Here is a 21005-nt window from a genome sequence, read left to right as displayed (position 1 = left end):
AAGAGGCTGCTGCTTGTGGACTTCCGGGGGGAGGAAGGCCGGCAGGACGGAAAGCAGGCTTTGGAAAGACCCAGTTTGGGAGAAATGAATAGGAAGTGCTTGAAAAAGAGAATCCTGCCTAGGCTGAGTAGCTTCCTTAGCCATGTTTACAAACCTGTTTCTAAATTGTAAGGCGGGGGGGGAGCTCAACACATCTGTTCTGGAGAAATCCTCAAAGTATATCCATTCTGTCCAGCTGTGGTGGGGAGGCAGGACACGTGGTTGCCCCCCCCCCCGGTGGAGCTGGGGAGTCAGCCCAGCTCTCCTTAGCAGAAGTGTCTGTGCGCCCCCCCCCCCCAGCGTGGCTCCTGGGACAGGCTTGGATAAACAGCTCCGTATCGGAAGACAAAGTGTGTTATGAACGGCGAGACAGCCCTGTTGATGTTCCCGTCGCTCTTTGCACAGGAAGGAGAAGCACCAAGATTAGTGGGCGAGGAGGCTCACGAAAGCAAGCCCCCCCAGCTATGTAAACCCCAGTTAATCACTTTCTGAGGGTCTGCTGCGAAGTATAAGCACAAGCCGGTGGTCAAAGGAGCGTGTGGTTTGCAGCAGGCAGACGTGGGGGGCACTTCTGGGCCCTAGCCCCCCCACTTCAGAAGGGGGCAGAGCAGCAACGTCCGCAAGGCGCACAGGGCTGTTTGCAGGGCGTGCTCAAAAGAGCCGGGGTGGCGGCCACAACAGCGTGGTGGAAGTTCCAGTCACAGCCACCATCTTGACTTTTTTGACCACGCCCCACAGACACTCCTGCTGGCGCCGCTTGGCTGCAGTGGCTGAGGATGATGGCACGCTGTAAGCCCATGTTTGCAGACCTATGGCGAGGGGCCGGAGCGGCAGACCCCTAGTCTTAAAACCTGGCTTTGGCCCAGGCCAGGGTGAATCTGTCGTTGGGTTTGGGGGCCTGTTTTGGTTTGTCTGGATAGTTTCAGATTGTTTTAGTTTGGGTTTCAGGTTTTATCCGTTTTTATGGATTTTTCTGGTTTTGTAAACCATCCATTGGGGTTGGGCGGCTGTAATAAATGCAAATAAACAAATAGGTAAACAATGTGATGAACGGTCCTTGGGCCTAAACTGAAATATTCAAATGCCGTGATTAAAAGGCGCGAGAGCTTCACTGGCCCTCCTTCCCCCTCAGCAGCTCACCCAGGCAGCGAATCGTGACCCACGGCCTTTCCCCAATGACCGCCTGGAGTTGGAAGGGCCCTGGGAGGCCATCCAGACCAACCCACTCCCTGCAGGATCCGGCAGCCACAACACCCCACAGGCAGCCCAAACACCTCCAAGCTGGCCAGGCCGAGAGCAGAAGCGACGGGCGTTGCACTCCTAGCTGGGCTACTTGCCCAGCAGATGCCAGGAGGGGAAATCTCTCCCCGCACAGCTCTGGGAGTCTCCCCTGCCAGGGAGAGGCTCACCTGCCACTTTCTGTTTCCCTGGAGCAAAGGACTGTGATGCTTGTGCAGGCAGACCATCCTCCCCAGCCTCCCAGCCAGCCCCGCAAGCAGCTGGGGGGCCGTCAGCTGGGAGGGCCAGTTTCAGCTCAGTTTGTCCTGGCTCAGCGCCAAAGTGAGTGGCGGGTATCCTGCCTTTGTTCTAAGGGTGGTTGGGGGCATCCTGGGGACCGCGCCCCCCCACCTCACGTCGTCTCCAGCTAGCTTCTTAGGTTTGGCTGCGGAGATGCTTGGGGGGGGCTGGAGAGGGCTCCTGCTTTCGTGCTGGTTCTACGGACTCCAATTTCCGAACTTCATGCAGGGAGTTTCAAATTTTGCTTCCTTTTTAAATTAAATCCACGCTCCCGGATTGTCGCACGGCACCCCAGGGAGCAGTAAGTTAGGCTGGCTGTATTCCACGCAACCTGCCAGGAGGAGGCTGAAATTTTAACGTGTTGCCATTCTCTGAAGCACAAACCATGATTGCTGGAATTGTCCGCCTTTGACAAATTCCTTTCTCGGCTCGGGCTGTCTGTTAATTGACAGTGTATCGAGCAAATAATAAAGAGCCGCGCCACAAAAAAGCAAATGATAACTAAAAAGCAGATTTTGCTCTTTATGGGCTTCTGTCTTGGGAGGCCAGCAAGCGAGACCCCTTCCTGCCCCCGCTTCTGTCGGTGGTGTCCTCCTCCTCTGCCTCCGCTCTCTGGGCAGACGTAGAGGGGCTCCCGGCGCTTCAGAGAAGACTGTGAGAATGAGAGCATCAGCTCTCAATGTGCCACGTGCACTGTTCGTGGCTGCAATTTCACAGGGCACCCACGCAACTTCCTTTACTCCTTTGTTCTCCTTTCTCCTTTGAGATGACCCACTCGACCAGGAGGACCTCACATGCAGGGAGAGATTCACCCGCCGGGCACCTGAATGCCACCAATGGTCTTCATTGCCCCTTTCCCCTCTCTGGACATTCGCTGAACTGCGCTTGGGAGGGTCCAGACACTTGTAAGGCTTGCATGTAGCGCTTCCCTCCCCCCCCACGGAACGGTGGAATATCACAATGCCAAGCTTTGGGCTCTGCGGTTCTCTCCATGCCTTGCCGCCCCCGCCTCTCACCTTCTGAGCGGAAGGGCTCGTCTCCGGACCGACCTGTGAATGAGCTTTGCTCTTTCTTCCCTGATTCTCCGGAGGAGAAGGGGTGCGCCAAGATAAGGTTTGAGCCAGAGCTGCTCGCAGCGCGTTCCTCCCGTGTGAATCTGTGCACATTGGCTGGGTCAGTGCTGTTATTAAAGGCCTGCCTGTTTCTCTTTTCGAAGGACAACTTATTTCATTCTTGCCCCACTCAGCAGCATCACGAGCAATCAGATAGAGGTGCTAAATCTGTGGTGCAACTTGAAATTCTGTGACTGCTCTTTAAAGGAAAAGGGACGGTGTCTGCCTGGGTGTGCAAGATACCTGCGTAGCCTGTGCAGCGGCCACTGTGTCTGTGAAGAAAGGGAGTGGGGAAGCATTGAAAAACACCAGGTGGAAATGGCGGGGAATAACTCACGAGGACTGAGCGGGTAAGAGGGAGAGCTGGAGGGGGCAGGGGAAAGAGCCAGCAGCAAGGACAAGCGGGCCGGGTCCGCCTGCTGGCACGCCCCGGACGCAGCAGATTTCCCTGCCGTCATGACAGGACCAAATGTGTGCAGGGGGCAGATCCACCGGCCGGCCGCCGCTTTGCAGCAGGAGGCTCCCACCTGGCTGGCCCAGCTTCCAAGCCCCCCACCCGCTGCCAAGAGGGCCCGTGTTTTACTACCGGAGACTCCTACGCGTGGCAGAGCTCCCAAGGCAGCCAGTTGCGCTGACGGAAACAGTGGAATTTCCCCCCCCCCCCGTCCTCCCTACATAGTTTATAGCTGGGAGTAGTGGGACACCACCGCATTTTCTCCATCCGCTGGGTTTGGGGAGATGTCTCTTCCCTTTTTTTTCTTCCTGTGAAATAATCCAGATCGCTCCAATTTATGTGTTCGAGCTTCTCTTGTTGGTTTAATAGGCATTTGCACTTACTTCTTTTCTTTTTGAAGCAAAGGCTGAAAGGATCACAACGAAAGCCTCAACCGCTTTGAGAAGGGTCTGGAAAGGGGCGAGGAGAAAATAGGAAATGTGCAATTCCTTTGCAGAATGGCAAAGGGGGATGGTGAGCCTCAGACCTGGAAGCACTTGGGATATCGTCTGCAGCCTGAAGCTGAATTCTGGAGGGGGAAATGGTTCTGAACATGGCCATCAAAATGGAAAAGGCCAGGGCAGCCCGTCTCCAAGCTGGCGCCCTCCAGTTGGCAGATTTGGGGGACTCTCAATGGTGCCAGCCTTCCAAAGCCCTGGGGTGGGGCGACACACGCGGCCTCCTTGCAGGAAGGACTGGGGGAGTGACGGCTCCCTGGCAGCAGAGAGCCCAGCCAGGCCTTGGGGCCAACTGATGCCCTTAGCCTTGGGTTGCCTTTTGTGTCGGCATCGGAGAACATCTGTCTCCCGCCCTCCCACTTTGCCCATGGATGTTAATGGCCACTTTTATGTTCAACCTTCTGAGGCTTCCAGAGAGATCACGAATTTGGTGTATTCTGGTGTTGTCTTCCAAACAACTGTCTTATTTCTGCTTGACTGTGGGATTGACAGCTCCTCCAGAGGTCCTTTGCACAAGACCGGCTGGAGAAGACAGGCGTAGAGAACCCAGCCATCCCACACTTCTGGGAGGGGAGGGGAGGGGAGGGGAGGGGAGGGGAGCCCACAAGGCACCGGGGCGGCGGAACCGTCTCCTGGGGAGATCAAGCGAATCCCCTCCTTGAAGGCTTCCCGGAGGTCCTTAAAGACGGAGCGTTTCCAGACAGCGTTCCAGTGACTTTACTTTTTATCTTTAGTGTTCCTGTGCGTGTGGTTGTTAATTTATTTTTTCTATTTTAGTTTTTATTTTCTTATAATTCAATCTTACGATGTAGGTTTTCATTTTTCTTTTTCATATCTTGCACACTGCTGAGAGTCGTGAAATTGTGGCGAGACATACATTCAATAAATAACTAAGCAGCAAAGATCTATGCAAAGTGGAGGGGGACATCAAAATGAAACAGCTTCCCATTAAGAAACACAGCGCAAATGGCTGAAAAATGTGGTGGAATTTATCGATCCAATATGCGTGATCCGTGCGTCCCACTTCCCGCTGCAAGACAAACAGTCTGGCTCAGGTTAACACAGCATCCGGTGCGTCTTCCTCCATTGTCTGCTCTGCTGTCTCTGAAGGCCACCAACCTGGGCAACTTTTCCAGGCGAGCAGGTGCAGGAGGAATGCAGGAGAAGGCCGTTGACTGCTAGATGGATGTCAGATCACTTTTAGCTTTTTACAGTCTGTCTCTGCTTGTGAAATGCTGCCAGCTGCCTGAGCCCCCAGCGGAATCAAGTGAACACCTTCCAGGGCAGGTTGCTGGGCAGGAGAGGATGGGGGGCACCGCTGTCCCCGTCTTAATGGCTGAATTAGCGACATGGGGCGCCACGTTGGGAATTAACGTCTTTACAATGGGATTAGGTACCCCCATGGAGGAAAGGGCAGTATTAATCAACAGTATTAATCCCAGCTGGCTGTGCCATGCCTCATGAAACTATGGTTTGTTGAATAAGCCAGAATTGGCCTAGGTGCAGCCATAAACCCTGTTTTGGAAACCACAGCAGCTGGGTCCCTGTGGCGTGCTAAGCTAAAGCAGAATGGGCCATGCAAGGACTTGGGGGGCGGTCTGCATCCAGCCTCAACGGCCTTTGGTCCCGAGGCGCAGGGGTGCCACTGGGCTTGTGCACAGTGCCCGTGGCTTCCTGGACGCCGGGGGGGGGAGGAGGGAGCGAGCCCGTGGCCTCTGCCGCGAACGAGGGGAGGCATCTCCTTTCGGGACCGGGAGCCTCCGCCTGGCCTGGAGTCTCCTCGCTGCCCCTCTCTGAGCCTGCCGCCAGTGCTGAGCCTCCCGCGCGGCGTCCTGGGGAAGGAGCCAGCCGGGAGAGGAGCCAAGCGGCTGTTCCTCTTCCTTGCTCCTGCTGTGCAGCTGCGGGCCCCCGAGACGCCCCCTCGTTGCGGAGGCTGGCTGCAGCGCGATCTTGGGCCGACCAGCCGGGCCAGGCGTTTTCACGAGGAAACTAGGGCAGGCAGCTGCGGAGGAGAACGGGGCCAGATGCAGTGGAACGGCCCACAGCCTGGCCTGGCCTGGCCTGGCCTGGCCTGGGCTCGCCTCCCCCATTCTCTCGGGGAAGGAAAGGGCTGGGGAGGGGCTTCTGGTTCTGGCCACCGAGGGGCGAAACCCAAGGCGACCCTCGGCCGGTGCCGGTGAGGGAGCGGCACAGACGAGGCCGTCCTCCTGGAGGGCCCGTCTGAAGGACATGGCGCTCCAAGCCTCTGCTTGCCTGTGCTCTGGGCAACGCGAGGTTGGGCTAGGGCCCCTTTTCTGGGTCAGGCTCGAACTGGGGGACCCTCACTTTCAAACTGCTAACAGCTCATCAGCTGCAGCCTAGCTCTGCTCCCGCAGAGCCAGGTTTTGGTCGCACCCTGAAGCGCAGCGGGCATCCTTCGGGTCCTTAATGCCAGGCAGGTTGCCTCCGTACTCTTAGCGTCACGAGAATAAGAGGTTAGTCCCTGCTTTTCCAGGGCCCGACGGCCTCACGCCCGTCCTTTGCTGCTTGCGCTGGGCTTTGTCTTCTGTGCTGGGGGGCGTGGACAGTCTTGCTCTCCCCTGGAAGGAGGTTCTGGTAGTTTTCCGTGGCCAGGATTGGGGCTCAGTGACTAGGCCTGCTTTGCCCTTGCCCGTCTCTTCCGTGTGCCGCTGCAGAGAGGTATCCAGAATGCCTTAACAGGCCGACGCTCTGGTTCTGCTGACCCAGAAAGGCCTTCGTTGCTTCCCATTCAGCCAACACCTTCAGCGCTGGTGAAACCGTGCCCACACCTCGACAGCAAGCTCTGCTCATTTCAGTGGGGCTCGGGGAGGAGAATTTCCAAGGGGACCACTGCCTCTGTGTCAATCTGCCCACCTTCCAGCTGGCGAAGGGCATAGATGACCAGACACCGCTCGTAGGTCAGACGCACCAGACGCATCCCATAATTCCCTTTTAGGGTAAGCAAGATTATGCAAGAAAAGGAGCAAGGAACAGGAAGCCAAAGGACCGAAAGGCACGGTGTGAGAAACAGCAAAAGCCCGTGGGCAAGGGGTGTCCCAGCAGCCCTCTTTGTGCCACCTCCCCGCCCCTTCCTGTCCTTGCTTCCACATGCCAATTAACGCATAGCCTGTGGCTCTTTAACTTGACTGTGCCAGGACGAGGAAACCCGATTTCTGCAAGGAGAACAAGGTAAATCTTTTTGATGAGAGGGCTGCTCAGTTTTTGCAGATAGAAGGTATTCTGTTGAGGAGAACCTCTCTTTTTTCTGAATGGTGTTTTTTAAAACAAAAATATCCAGACACTGAGCTCCTCTTCCTCCCCACTTTTTATTTACCCGCTGAGGGCCGTCCATCCCTTAGAGTTTGCAGATAAATAGGAGTCCGTTTTTTCACACAGGCTTCTATTGCAGAACACAAACTGTAACCGTTTGCTTGAAAGGCACCCCTTTTGGTGGTGTTTTGGGACTGGGCCGCGTGTTCCTGTTTGCACAGTTCGAAAAGGGGCTCCGGGCCCACAGGTGGACCCTGCCTCCTCCTTTGAGAGGGCCGTGCTCGGCCGTCACCGTGTGGCATCCGCTGGAGAGGTGAGGGTCTGGGGGGCTAAATGTGCACCCTTGGCTTTGGCGTACCAGTCACTTCTGCGAATGCCCTGCAGGCATCTGGAGGGTTGGTCCGTGGGCCCTAAACCCCTCACATTGGCCTAAATTTGGGGAAGAGGACATCCTGCAGATCATTCGAACGAGAAGGGAAGGATTCCTGGACATCCTGGGCGGGGCGGAAGAGACCCTCCACGCCGCGTGTCTCCCAGGAGTTGCTCCGTCCCTTTCACCAAACGGATCGGAGGGCGGGTGGCAGGAGCCGAGGCACCGGGCCGCTGAATAGCGGGTACTCCAGTCTGGACGGGTCCAAAGCTGCCCTCTTTCGGAGCCGGCCGCCAACGGCAGACCCGGTTTAGCGCTTCTGGGGCTCCGCCACTTGGGCCCAGCTCTGCCAGCTGTGCAGTAGTCCTTCTGTCCATGAAGGCGCGAATTCCAAGAAGATGCCTTCGCCCATAAGAAAAATCTGGGTGCATCTTGGGTGGGGGTGGGGGCTAACTGAAGCCATATGTGCAAGCTCAGCTTTTGCAACCCTCAATCAGAGCGCTGGCAGAAGCCTCGAGGAGCCTTTGGCAAGGTGCTGGAAAGGTCACTTGGGCCAGCGAATTCCTCTGTCCGGCCGGGGCGTAAAGCCCCCCAGATAGACTCGGCTTGGAGAGGCATGAAAGAGGCGAGCTGGCAGGGGCACGGGCTGCGCTGAGCCCTTGAAGGCCGCCTGGCTGTTCGCTCGGCCCAGCCCGGGGCAGCCCTTCACAGGTCACGGGGCTCTGCTCCTTGTCTCTGACCTAACAGATCTGGAGTTCTTCACATCAGAACTGAGTCTTGCTGAGCCGAGATCAAACGGGCCAAGGTGGAAGCTTTGCCAGTGATTTATCATGCAAGGAGAACGATCAGGCCAAAGGGGGCCGGGAAGGAGGGACGGAGCTGGCATTCCAGCCGTTTCTCATCTGCGCTGAGAAGAAGGCTTCCAAGCCGAGCGGAATTGCAGGCTTCCCCCCGTCTTTTTCCCATGGCCTTTCTTTGTTTTGCTTTTTAAGAGATAAATATTGAGAGAGATCGTGTCCTCCTTAAAACGATGTGTTCGCTGGTAAAGAACAGCATTTTCAGAAGCTGATTGTTAACAGGAAGGCTAGAATTACTCTCTTCACCTAAAATAACACAGAGAGGCATAATTCAACCCTGGGTTACTGAAAAGGGGCCTGATCCACCAGGAAACTCTCCCAGCAGGGGCCGGTTTGTGTAAAGCTGCTCCCTGCAAGCAGCCTTCGGGTCCCAGGACTCGAACTGAGACCCAGGATCGGCAACGGTCGGCTCCGTCTTTTGAGGGAGCGAACCCCCCGGTTCCTTCTTGCCTCACAGAAGCGGCAGTTATGAATGGGTGTTGTGCGCAGAGAGCCGCTCCTTCCGTCTGCACTTATCCAGCTGTGGGGTTGGGCGGGCCGGAGGGCAATGCCCCTCTCACTCGCTCTCATGTCTCCCTCCAGTTCTCTAGGGCTGTCCAGGCTCCCCTTCTCCAAAGAAGCAGGAGTCCTCTCTCTGCCTGCTTCTGCAGCCCTGGGTCTCTGCCCAGAGGGGCCTCCGTTTCTTCAGGCCACGGGCCATCTCTACAGTTATGACACCTCTCCTGTGGCATTTGTGCTTACCACAAGGGCCCATTTTTGTAGGCAGAAAGGACCACGTTGGAACCACAGGCTTGCCAGCTATACTGTCTGGCACCAAACTAGTTTATGTGCTTAATTTACGATTCGGTGTCTCATGTGAGCCCCCCCCCCCCCCCAGTTGGGTAACCGAAAGACTAATGGTTACACTGAGCATAATATGCAAACACGCAGCCAAAGCGTTGGGCTCAGTCCCCCCATTCTCAAGGACTTGCTGGCAGAAGAGGGCGAAGGCCTCTTGCTCCATCTGGGTGCCCAGAGAGCCACTTCCAGTCAGAACAGACGGACCAATGTGGCGTCAATGGCCTCTTATGCCACTGGCCAAAATGTCCCCATGATTCTCTTCCTTCGGACGGAGAGGCCACAGCCCCGAAGAGAACTGGTCTTGCCCACAGAGTGTGCTGGGACGTCCGGTCCCCTGAAGGGCCAAGTAATTTCAGGCAAGGGTTCCTGTCCCGCCACCGCCTCTCCATGCCGCAAGCGCAGTGCGAAGACCAGGGAGGTCCTAATCTCCACAAGAGAAGGTGGAGGACGGCTGGGAACAGGGATGTCACATCTTCACACGGAAGAAGTCTTCTGCAGCTGTAGATGTTTAGCTGATCCCCAGAAAAGTCATGTCTTTTCTGCCAGGAAATGGTACTTTTGTGTTGGATCCGGGCAGCTACCAGGTCAAAAGCAGATGAATTCTCAGAAGCTCAGGAGCATCAAGGACTGGCCTTCCGGACAGCGAGGACTCTTTTAGCACCAGACTTCATGAAGCCTTTGCCCAGAGTGAGAACACGAAGGCTAGAGCGTGTCCACAGGCACAGGTGCTGGCCCAGCGTCAGCAGGATTATGAAACACTTACCAAGGGAAATGGAAGCTGCTGCATTTTTTGCGTGCTTTCAAAATTGTCCCAAAAAAGTACCATTATGTACTCAGCTCTTCAGCCATGGGATGGACGCTTGGGGCCAAACAGCTGTGATTCCTCTAGAAGTGTCTCTGGCATTTGTCCCCCCCTCCCTCCAGTTTTACAGGTTTGGCCTTGAAAGCTCTCGGAGGGTCAAGCATCATATGAAAAAGGAATCACTTTGATGGAATTGAAACTATAACCAGCTACTAAATCAATGCAGCTAGGAAATTCTGATTCATCCAAAAACCTGCTTCTCCCCTATGGGAACCTGCTATTATGTGGATGTTAAAATCCCTTTCCTGCACTGAAGGGGAAAAAGTACATTCTGGAATTGCAAAAAGTACAAGAACCTGGTTTATTAAAACCAAGGGAAAAGAATTCCATCTCCACGGGCTGGGGAAGCGCGTTTGGTCTTTGCCGCTGACCACGGGCCACTGTTCCTGCTGGTATGTGGGGCGGCCGGTCTGAGAAGAAGCTTGCTGACGTCATCACGAGCAGCACAAAGCGGGATCTGACCCACACACAGCACATGAGCATCTTTCAGGAAAGGAAACGGGGAGCTCCCCAGCTTGCCAGCCCGGCTGATTTGCTGCCAAGGCAGAGGACAACTTTAACCTTGGGGCTAAAGCTTTCCATTTAAAAGAAAACGGTTGTCTTCCAGGTGAGCACCAGAGGAATGTGGGCGGTCTCTCCAGGTTGCATTCAGTAAAGAGCCGGCCATAGCAAAGTGCACGTTGTTTACCGGCTTGCCAAACAGTACCTGTGAAAAAGACACCCCCATCTGGAAGATGTTTTTGGATTTGAAATTATTCCATGTGGGTTCCTGAAAATTTCTCTACCCTTCAATCTGGCCGCAGGTCCATTGACATGCAGCTAAGAGAAGGGTGATGGGCACCTTTTCTCAGTGCTGCTCGGAAAGTGGCATTTGCCCAGCGGGTTAGCGTAGCTAAGGGGCAGGGGGCCAGGCAGAGCCCAAGCAGGGTAGAGCTGGGGCCCCAAGAGCTTTTGCCCCCACGCTGTGCACGGTGGGGGCTACTAGACCAGGTTTTTTGTGCCTGTGGGGTTTAGGGCAAACCCGAGCGGAGGGCCGAGGATTATCGAGCAGGGCTTGCCACGGAGGAAGTGATGATGATCTTGATGATGATGATGACGATGACGATATGCCATCAAGTTGTCGACCACACAGATTTTCTCCACGACAGTCTGTCCCTAACCTGGTCTTTCAGGTCCTCCAACGGTGCCCCCATCGCGGACGTAACTGAGTCCCTCCCCCTTGCTGCTGGTCGTCCTCTTCTTCTCTTTCCTTCCGCTTCCACTGAGACGGGGCAAGCTGGCTCGTTCCCCGTACTTGGTGCAGGGAAGAGGATGCCCGCGTGGCCCAGCCAGGGAGAGGGAGCAATCAGAGCAGAGCCCCCTCCAAGCCCATTTCAGTTGCCATCCGGCTCTTGGGAGGGGAAGAAAGGGGCCACGTGGTGGGAAGCCCTTCTTTGCCTCCCCGGGGCTGCTGAGCTGAGAGAGAGACCTTGCAGATGCCAGGGCGTGGGTGGCGTGAAAAGTCCTTTGGGCTGCCCCCTCCTTGGACGAGAGCTGGTTGGGCTAGCAAGGAGGGTTGTCTGCAGGCCCTCCTGCCTTCCAGGCCTCCACGAGGCTTTCCCACCCAGGTGGAGGCTTTTGCTGGCTCCCGTCCCCACCATGCCACCCGCTGCCCCCCAGAGCCTGCCCCCGCAGAGTCGGTGCTCGGACCGCATTAGATCACAATGCCCATGGCTAACACCAGATCCGCCCCCTCCCCTTGTTTTCACACCCCAAGAACCGTAACTCTGGGTTCAAATCAAAACACATGACCTAGCAACTCTTGGGAAACCTGGTTAATCAGTTACCATATATTCACACACACACACTCTCGCTTAAGGCTGAATTAAGTTGTAAAAATCCCATGGCTGATTTATGGTTGCAGCCAGCCTTAATTAACATTGATTCCAGGGCAATCGTACCGGCCGGAGAGCTTTCCCAGTTGAGAAGGAACAATGCCCACTCTGGGCGTTGCCAATCTTTGCATGATTTACAAAGGGGCCCTCTTTTCCCTGGGGTTATCCCTTTCTTCATCTGGTCTTGGGGATGAGCTATATATAATTCACTGATAGCAACATTTGCTGTCAAATAGCTTCCTTGATTTAAAGTTGCCCACTACAATGGTCGCAATAAATAAGGACAAAACAAACGAGTGGAATGAAAACCCCATTTGAGGCTTTGCAGGGATCCCTTGTTCGCACAATGTGTCATCGCTTGTCCGAGCCGGTGGCATTTTTACGAACTGGCCCTAATGAAAGTCAGATCAAATGTACAGCTCTCAACGTTTAATCAATGTCCCCTGGAATCGGACAAGTTCTTAAAAAGTGCTGGCACAGCCTAATTTATCGCTGAAGAATCCGTGTCTTGGTGGGGAGGGGGCTCGTGGAATGGCACTACCTGGCACCAACGCCTAAAACTCCCCAAAAGTGAGTTATTTCAGCATGAGGTCGGGCTTGTAAAGCCGCCAGCTGCTGGATTTCAGGACTTGAAACCTTTCCAAGAGATTGGACGACGTACTTTATATGGAGGAGAGAGTAAATATTCCCATTTTACTGCCAATTTGAAGGCACTCCGTTTACAGAAATGATCTGGCGAAGCCTGTGCTTTGTTTATAGAACGTGGGACAGGAAGGAGTGAATGTTAACCATTAACAGTAGCAATTCCTCCAGCCTCCTTCCCGGCGCTCTGAGATCTTCCCAACCGTTTCCACAGCTGAGGCCCAGAACCCGGAGAGGCATCGCTGCCCTGCTCGGCCGCCCTGTTGGGTCTCAGCCTGCTTGCTCGCAGGTCGCTCTTTGGAACACTTCAGCTCCTGCCAGGCCCCCCTTGGCTCCCTGGGTTTTCTCTTGCCTTTCCTGGGAGGGGTTTTCAGGGGCACAAATCCCCCTCCTCTGTGGCCGTTTTCTATTGACCAGGCCCAAGAAAAGGGGGGACCCCCCTTGGGGGTTCGGAGGGCAGATGGGCCCTGGTTCTGCCCAAAGCGGAGGCGCTCGCAGCTCCACTAAGGCCACGCGATGGCGATGGGGTCTCTCTGGCAGTTGCAAAGAAGGACCCAGCGCAGCAGCACAGAAAGCCACCCTCAGTGCCAACCTCTGTCTGGCTCACGGAAGGGAACCCACAAATCTTGGAAATCAGCCTTGGGAGCCTTTCCCAACTGGTGACCTTCGTGCAAGTGGAACTCGAGCTCCCATGATCCCTGGGGGAAAGTAATGTGGACTGGGGATGATGGAGATTGCAGGTTTGGGAAGAAGAGGCTCGGCGGCGAAAGGAGTCTTTGGGGGGGCAGGAGGACATTGGCCAGCACCCCCCACAGCGAAGGAAAAGTAAAAGTAAACGGCAACAAAAACACCCATTCTTTTCTTCCCATTTCAGATTTTTATCAACAATGAGTGGCAAAACTCGGAGAGTGGAAAAACGTTCCCCGTATTCAATCCTGCAACGGGAGAGCAGATCTGTGAGGTGCAAGAAGCCGACAAGGTAAATATCTAGCCTGCCCTTGCTCTGAGCTGCAGGTGGCCAACATGGTGGTCCCCCCTCATCATCTTCCCACAACAGTCCTATGAGGTAGGGCAGCCTGAGAGAAAAACGGCTGGCCACAAAGCAGATTGCCCAGCGAGCTCCATGCTCAAGGCAGGGCTGGTCCCCGGGTCTCCCCGCCCCCCCAGGGCCGTAGAAGTGGCAGGGGGCTGCTTTCAGGCGGAGGCTCTGGGTACCAACTGAAGCACAGAGGGGCCATAGCACCCCAGCAGCCCCGCCAGCTTCAGAAGAAGAGCTGAGCCACCCCCAAGCCCAGCAGGCAGCCTGGCTCCTGGCTTCCAAAGGGCCATGTGCTCCTGTGCCAGGCCAGCTCAGGAGGCTCGGGGCAGCCCAGCACCCAGGGCAGGGCCACCGCTCTGTGCCAAGCGCAGTCTCTCTGGATGGGATGGGAAAGACCAGGGTCCCTGGAGTGCTGCTGGCAAGCAGCCCCCGCTGCCACGGGCCGGCCAGGCCGGATCCCTTTCTCCCGGCCACCCTCCCAGGGGCCTGGGCTGGAGAAGGCTGCTCTGGGCGGGATGGCCCTCCTCAGCTCGCCTGCCTCCGCGGCGGGTTTTCCGGGGACGGATGCCACCCGAGCATCGGTTCTCCCTTCCCTCTGACAACGCCTTGCTTTCCCCGAGGAGGGACGCCTCTCTCCTCCCAAGTGTCCCTGACCCACCCGGGCTTCCCCTTTTGCAGGCCGACACGGACAAGGCGGTGAGGGCCGCTCGGCTGGCCTTCTCCCTGGGCTCGGTGTGGCGGAGGAAGGACGCCTCCGAGCGAGGACGCCTCTTGGAAAAACTGGCTGACCTGGTGGAGAGAGACCGGGGCCTTCTTGCTGTGAGTTGGGCGGGGGACCAGACCGGGGTGGGGTGGGCAGGAACATCCCCAAATGGCTAAGCCCTGTCCCAAGGAAGCGACACTGGCTTTTGAAAAAAACCCTTCTGTCTGAGCCATCGCCGGTAGAGAACGAACCAGGGCCACGATTACTTGCCAGAGCATTCATGGACTTGGAGTCAGTTCAGTCGACCTAACCATTTACACGCGAGGAGAACACACTAAAGCCGTCCTTTTGGTGCGGACTGTGTCCAGGTAGGGGCCTGGAGCATAATTTTAGAAGAGGCATCTTTTCTTTTCACTCACAACCTGTGCTTGCCCTGCTCCCCGCACGTTGGATGAATATCTTTTTTTAATCATCCAGGGTTTTTAAACAATTAACGTTACCGCTTAGTGGATGTTGAGGGTCTTTGATCCCATGGTTGTGGCCACCATCCTGACTTTCTTAAGCCTCCGGAGGAGACCCCGACTAGGGCTGCTGCACCCTGGCCCACCCAAAGTTTTTGCACCGTCTTCAGGCGGGCTCTGTAGGACCGGGGTGTGGAACATTTTGCTCTTTGGGGATGCAGCTCTGAGGGTGGAGTGCGTGCCAGGAGTTCAACCTGCAGCCACCCCTACTTTTAAGCACCGCCGGGTGTCCCCGGTCTGCTTGGGCAGATTCGCCCACGGCTTCTCGGGGGAGCACCTACGGGACTGCCCGCAGGAGATTTTGGGCTCCGAGGGAAGATCCAGGCTGAGCAGCAGAAGCTGCTGACAATTGCACTAAAGCAATAATGTTCAGACCTGAGCAGATCTGGGTTTTACTTCCCGTCCAGCGTGCCAAACAGACACGGAGCTGCACGGTTCAGGCACACTGTGGTGGAGCACGTGGTTAGCTCCGACACGGTGGCGTTCCTAATGTTATTTTCCACATGTCAAGTGCTTTGAACTAAGCCAGCAAACATCTTAATTCCAGCTTTGTCAACACTTAAATCATCTTACCACCAGCGTACGCTGTAAAATCACCACAGGGAGAAGGGAAGGGCTCAGCAAATCAAGTCGGCCGTCTGCCGGTGGCTGGATTTGTGGTTCCTGAGCCAAACCTTTGTTGAACGGGGTCCGCCACATACAAGGCTGCCCGCCCCGCTTGCAGGGGGAAATGGAGCGACTGCCCTTCTGTGCATCAACTGGATTTATGGCTCTCGCCCAGCGGCTTCCACGGATGCATTTCCTCTGCCGGCAACCATCATGGGCAGATAATGGTGCCTCTTAAAAGTGATTTAAGTGATCGCCGCAAACATTTTATGGGGCTCCTTAAGAGGAGCAGGGGAATATCCCCTTAAACAAGGGCCTGCGGCTGGTTTTGAGCCTCTGTGGGGAAGAGCACCCTCCTCGGTGCGGGGCACAGAAGATATCTTGGCTGCCAGAGGGGCCCACTTCAGCTCTCCCTGGAGGGACACTTCCAGCCCCTCTTTCTGAGCCCTGATTCAGCATTGAGAAGGGGCAGGAAGGCAGTGCCATTTTGCCCCGTGCTGGGGCCGAAAAGGCGGTCTGAAGATCTGGGGAGAGCAGTCACAGAGGGAGGGGTGGATGGCATCTCAGGGCAGCATCGCCGCTCCTGGGAGACTGGTGGTGCTTCTGTGGGTCTCCCCTCCTTTCAGGGGGACGTGCTGGAGAAGAGCTGGCAGGAATGGCTTTGAGGTGCCCTGCGAAAGGACAGGACTGGCAGGAGTGCCTGACGCAGGGCCACGGTGGCATATCCTGAGCACCCCAGCAGTGTCTCAGGGCTTCAGGCTTGCGAGGGAGGCGCTCTGCTTGAATCACATCAGTGTCCTACCGAAGTCCAGGTGGATCTTGACCTAAATTGTGCCTTCGTTAGGCCGCTGGGGGGCATTCTGCTGGTACATGGATCGGCCATCCGGGGAAGCTCTGCGCCATCTCTCTTCACGTGGACTAGACGCATGAGTGCATTCTGGCTTGGCCACAGCTTTGCCGGCTCAGTCTGTTGCACCAGGCTCCAGGAGTAGTCAGTCCCCGCCTGAAACTCCTCACGGCTATTTCTATTACCAAGCTGATAACGAAGCGCTGATTCTTGCTGTGGACTCCTCATGCGTTTCCTGTTGGCCTTCCAGACCATGGAGTCGCTGAACAGTGGGAAGCCATTCCTCCAGGCTTTCTACGTTGACCTTCATGGCGTCATCAAGACCTTGCGGTACTTTGCCGGTTGGGCAGACAAGATTCATGGGCTGACCATCCCGGTGGGTAAGTTCTCTGCCCTGAATCTGCCATGCATTTGTTCTTCCTCAAAGGCGACTGGGCACCTGTCTTCAGCAACCTGCGTGGAGCTGCCACGTTCTGAGGCAATGTGGCACAAACGGTCCTTGCTCTTTTCCTCCCATGCGGGGCACTGCCTCGGAACATGGAGGTCCATTTTTCCTTAAATTCAGAGCTGGGTGGACCGTTAGCACTTTTGCCATTCCAAGACCAAGCCCCACTTGGTCATGAAACTTGCTCTCCGTGAGAGGACGTGGGCAGTCCTCTGCTAGGTGGGCCACAGGTTGGGGAGGAAGACCTTGGGGCAGGACTTGCTGTCCTGGCTCCCTCCGCCAGGCCACGTTTGGCACCCTGGTTCGTCCCTCCAGCCACCCTCACCCTTCCCTGAGACGGCAGGCGGGTCTGCTGAAGAGGCAACCAGATGAGACCCACAAGCGGGTCCGATGCTTTTATGCACCAGGTCAGAGCAGGGTTCTTTTAATTGCCGTGGAGTTTCAAAGGTTTTATGGAAACAGTAAAACTTTCAGCATGGCCTGCTCGGTTTCCACCCAGAAGGGCAATTCCCAGCTCCAGAAAGATCAATGTTTGGGCAAAGTGGCCTATTTTTGTCAAACATTGTTACTCGGCCTCACAAACACCCATTTTATAGTGCACATCAGGTGGGCAGGCAAGGTATGGAGAAGACGCCCGGCTTTAATCTCCGCCCTCTCCGTAACCCCTTCCGCACAAGGGAAGTCTATTAAATTGTCTGTCAAACTGCAAATCTTGAGTGTGAGAAAAAGGTGCCCCCAAAGCTTTGGAAGTCCCTGCACGAGAGAGGAGGAGCAACCTGCAGGTCGGGCCCAGTCTGACCCCAAGCTGGCGTTCAGTTCACCATCCGGGCCCCCATTCTCAGGCAAGGAAGCAGCCCCTAAGATAGAGGGGGGGGGGCGTGTTCCACCCTGGTGAAGCTGGTCAGGCAAACGGGCTGATGAAAGCCAAAAACCCAGGGGCCCTTCAGGTAAGTCCCCGGGTGCCCCAGTGCCCACAGCTGAGGTGGGCTTTTCTGGGCTGTGTTCACAGGGTTTCCCCCTGCCTGGCTGAGAGGTAAGGCCTCCCCCCTTGGCAGGGAGCCCTTGGTATTCCCAGTGCTCCAACCAGTCCCTGGCTGCTTCTGCAAGGCATGGAGGGAGCGGGCACCAGCGGGCACCGGCCAGTGGCTTAGGTCCATTCAGGGCACGAGGAGCGTTTGCTCTTCTGGGACTACCTTTTAAAATAATGTCTTTAGAAATCCGAGAGAGAGGAGGTCCTGCTAATTGCCTCGATCCAACCGTAATGGCAGCATCTCTCAAAGCTCCTCAAGAGCCACCCAGCCTGCCTGCTGCCCTTTTCCTGTTGGAAAAATGATTCCCCAGGAGCGGCTTCTCCTTCTTCTGCGGTCCTGTTTGGCTTCCAGAAACGGAGTTTGGCTTCCAGGTGCCAAACAGGATTGGCCTGAAAATGCTCAAATCCCAGCAGCCCTGGGCTGAACATCCCTGGGGGGGCGAGGCGGCCCCTACCCAGCAAACCGCTGGCTCCAGCTGCACTGCCTGGTAGGGCCTTCCCCGGCCTGATGCCCTCCAGATGTCTTGGGTTGCAGCTCCTGTAACTCCCGTCCAGCGCATCCAATGCTAGGATGGGGAAGGGTCTTCCGTCTCCTTTTATCTCGTCTGGGCCTTTTACTAATTAGCTTCCCCAGCCCACCTCCCCCCGCCCTCTCCCGCTGCCCCTCCTGCTCCGTGGGGTGGTAACTTTCCTTATCTGCTCTCGGCTTCCTTTCTCCCCTCCCCTCTCGCTGATAACTGGCCGGTCTTTATTTGGCTCCTTGGAGCGTCTTGAAAACATCACTGCTCACAAAAGCAGATCCCAGCTGGCCGGTCGTCTGAGACAGCCGTCCTCTCTTCCCTTCACGCCCCTCCCCAAACCGTTCAGCACAAACCAGTGGAGAAATTCGGGGAGGCAAAGAAGGGCTTGGTGCCAGTCCGAGTTGGGCTGGAACAAGGCTGGACCCCAGGATGCGATGGGGAGTCCCTTGTTTTCCCTGCCCCCAGAACTGGCATCGAGCCCGAGGGCTCCCTCCTCCTGGGAGGTTCCTGACGTGCTCATCGGAAGCCCTCTGGGGAAACTCCCCAAAGCGCCGAGAGCAGCTCTCCCGCCCGGCAAGAAGTAAAAGGTGAAGTCATGGCAGGCAGGCCCCAAATGGGGGGGGGGGGGAGGAGGCCCCTTGCTGTGGCTCTGCATGAGTCATGGCACCAGCCTCCCCTTCCCCTCCCCTTCCATTCTTTGGGGAGCTCCAGAAATGCACCCAGGGATGGGCCCCACACCCTGCCCAGCTCCGCAGGCGGCTGCACGGTGTTGGGCTGGCACCCTTTCTGCGTTAGGGCCGTCGGGTCAGGGTCCTTCCTTCTGAAGCCATTAAGAGGCAGAAAAGCTTTCCCTGCCAAGGAGGAGGTGAGCAGCCCCATAATGCACTGCCCTCCAGCTGCTGGGTGGCCTACACACCCGAATGCCCTGATCCAGCGGGGGGCAGCGGGCCTAACTCGTTTACAGCATCTTTGTTTGGAAAACGATCTGGACTGAAAGGATTCTGGAAAGGATGGCGTTGCCCCCTTCAACACCCAAAAGCTCAGGATCAATGGGCGGGAGATCCAGGACCTGATCAGGACCTGTCAGTTCTTTCAGCGAAGCAGAACTCATTGATGGAGTTCAGTGAAACAAGCGGGCGGGCAGGGGGGCTTTCATCTGCACTCCGTGTAGGGCAGCCTTTCGAGTGGCGGTTACTCGCCGGCTGTCCCTGGCATCTCGTGATCATCAGCAGCCTCCTGCAAGGCGAGCGATGCCCGGCGCCTCCAGGTCTGTCTGACCCAGGTCCTGCTTGGCTGTCTTTCGAGCAACAACGCGGGATGGGCGTTGGGTCAAACCCGAAAGGACCTTCCCAGGCAGGGATAGGAAGGGGGTGCTTTTCATGCAGAACGGCCAGGAAACTCAACAGGGCCAGCCAGAAGGCTAGGCGATTTGGCTGGTCCATCCTTGAAGGCAGGAGTCCCCGGCAGACGGACCCTGGGGTGGGGGGCGTGGAATCTGGTCAGAGAAGCGGAGGGAGCCCCTGAAAGACATGCGCAGGGGAGCCGGGGGGCTGTTTGGGCCAGAGGGTGGGAGCAGCCTGGCTTCCCGGTTTCCCCCGCGGGATGCTCCCCAGAGACCCCTCGTAGCGCCTGTCCTCCTCCTTTATCTGCACGCGCCCCCAGCCGCCCGCAGCGCTGCTCCTCTCCCTCCGGCCGCTGCCCTCGGCGCTCTTGAGAGTAACCAGGCCCTCTCTTCCAGACGGAGACTATTTCACCTTTACGAGGCAGGAGCCCATTGGCGTGTGTGGACAGATCATCCCCGTGAGTACCTCCCCTCGCACCTCGTATTTATTTTCATTGGAATCGGCTCCCTTGAAGGGGCTTCAGCCCGGGTGTGTTTCTCATTAGGGGGGACCGGGCTGGGGGAGAGGCACGGAAAACCCACTGCTGGCGTATCTTTCGCCGTCGCCCCGCGATTGCTTATTTGCACATCTTAATAGAGTTTTAGAGCAGCGTGATGCGGGGAGGCCTCAAGCCTCAGAATTCCCAGGGCCGGAGCGAGCGAAGCCAAACAGCCCGGCAGCCTCGGGTGGCTCTGGGCCAAGGGAGGGGGACATGGAAGCTTTTCCTGGAAAGGGGAGAAAAAGGCACGCAAACTCATGGAGGCGTTTCACCCTTTTCTTCCAAACTCCGATGGTCCAGAATGCGGTGGCATCCGGGGGAGGCAGTGCATTTCAACCTCTGCCTTCTCTCCTGAGACGCTCCCGGGGCAACCGTGGCCGGCCTTCCGAGGGGGCCAGGAGGGTCTGCTGCGCAGCGCCGGCAGAAGGGCCTTCCCCTGGGCAGGGCTCCCTGCTGCCTGGGCCCGCCGGGGAGAGCTTGCCTGTCCCCTGAGAAACCCCTTTGGGCGCCCAGCAGAACCGCAGCACCTGAGTCCGGTGGTTTTGGCCGGAAGGGAGGCGGGCAGGATGCCCAGAGCCCTGTGACAGAGGGGCTCCCAAGGGGTCAGCCTCCCGTCCTGGCCTCCCTGGCTTGTCTGCTCCCCACCCCGCTGTCTCCAAGGCTTATTGTACGGGGTGGGTCAGATTCTGATTAGGGGCCAGAAATGGTTGGGAACAGAAGGGCCTCTCCCACATCCGTCACGCGACGGAGGCGGTCCGTCGCTCATTCCTATCGCAAGCTGCAGTGCCCATTTTGAAACCCTTGACCCTGATTAGGGAATTTGTGCCAAGCGTTTCCCATTCCTCTGGGTCATTTGGGCCAGGCTTCGGGCCCTTCACCAGCACTGGCTAACGCCTTTGCCTTCTGCTTCTCCATCGGGCATGTTTGGGGCAGGGCTAAGGCTGACCAGCGACCACAGTGGATCTCGTGGGAGCTGGCCACAAAGGGCTTGCTCCTGGGAAAGAGGCATGCCATTTGGCCATACCGCTCTGCTCAGTTTGTCTTCGGGGGAACCAGGCGGCCACAGCGCTGAGGTGG

General features: G+C 56.7%; 1 protein-coding gene across 1 annotated transcript in view; it reads left to right on the top strand.

Moving 5' to 3' along the window:
• The window catches only part of ALDH1A2 (aldehyde dehydrogenase 1 family member A2), a 46769-nt gene that overhangs the window by 13558 nt on the left and 12206 nt on the right, over positions 1 to 21005 (top strand). Inside the window, exons 3-6 of the mRNA XM_088148232.1 lie at positions 13210 to 13314; positions 14053 to 14193; positions 16302 to 16431; positions 19786 to 19847. Of these exons, the coding sequence (XP_088004358.1) occupies positions 13210 to 13314; positions 14053 to 14193; positions 16302 to 16431; positions 19786 to 19847 (438 nt within the window). The remainder of the gene's footprint in view (positions 1 to 13209; positions 13315 to 14052; positions 14194 to 16301; positions 16432 to 19785; positions 19848 to 21005) is intronic.

This window comes from Python bivittatus, unplaced genomic scaffold (assembly GCF_059951505.1).
Source record: "Python bivittatus isolate LINGU-HERP-01145 unplaced genomic scaffold, Pbiv_v1 ctg000530_np1212, whole genome shotgun sequence".
NCBI classification, from domain to species: domain Eukaryota; kingdom Metazoa; phylum Chordata; class Lepidosauria; order Squamata; family Pythonidae; genus Python; species Python bivittatus.
This window is presented reverse-complemented; position numbering and strand designations above follow the sequence as displayed.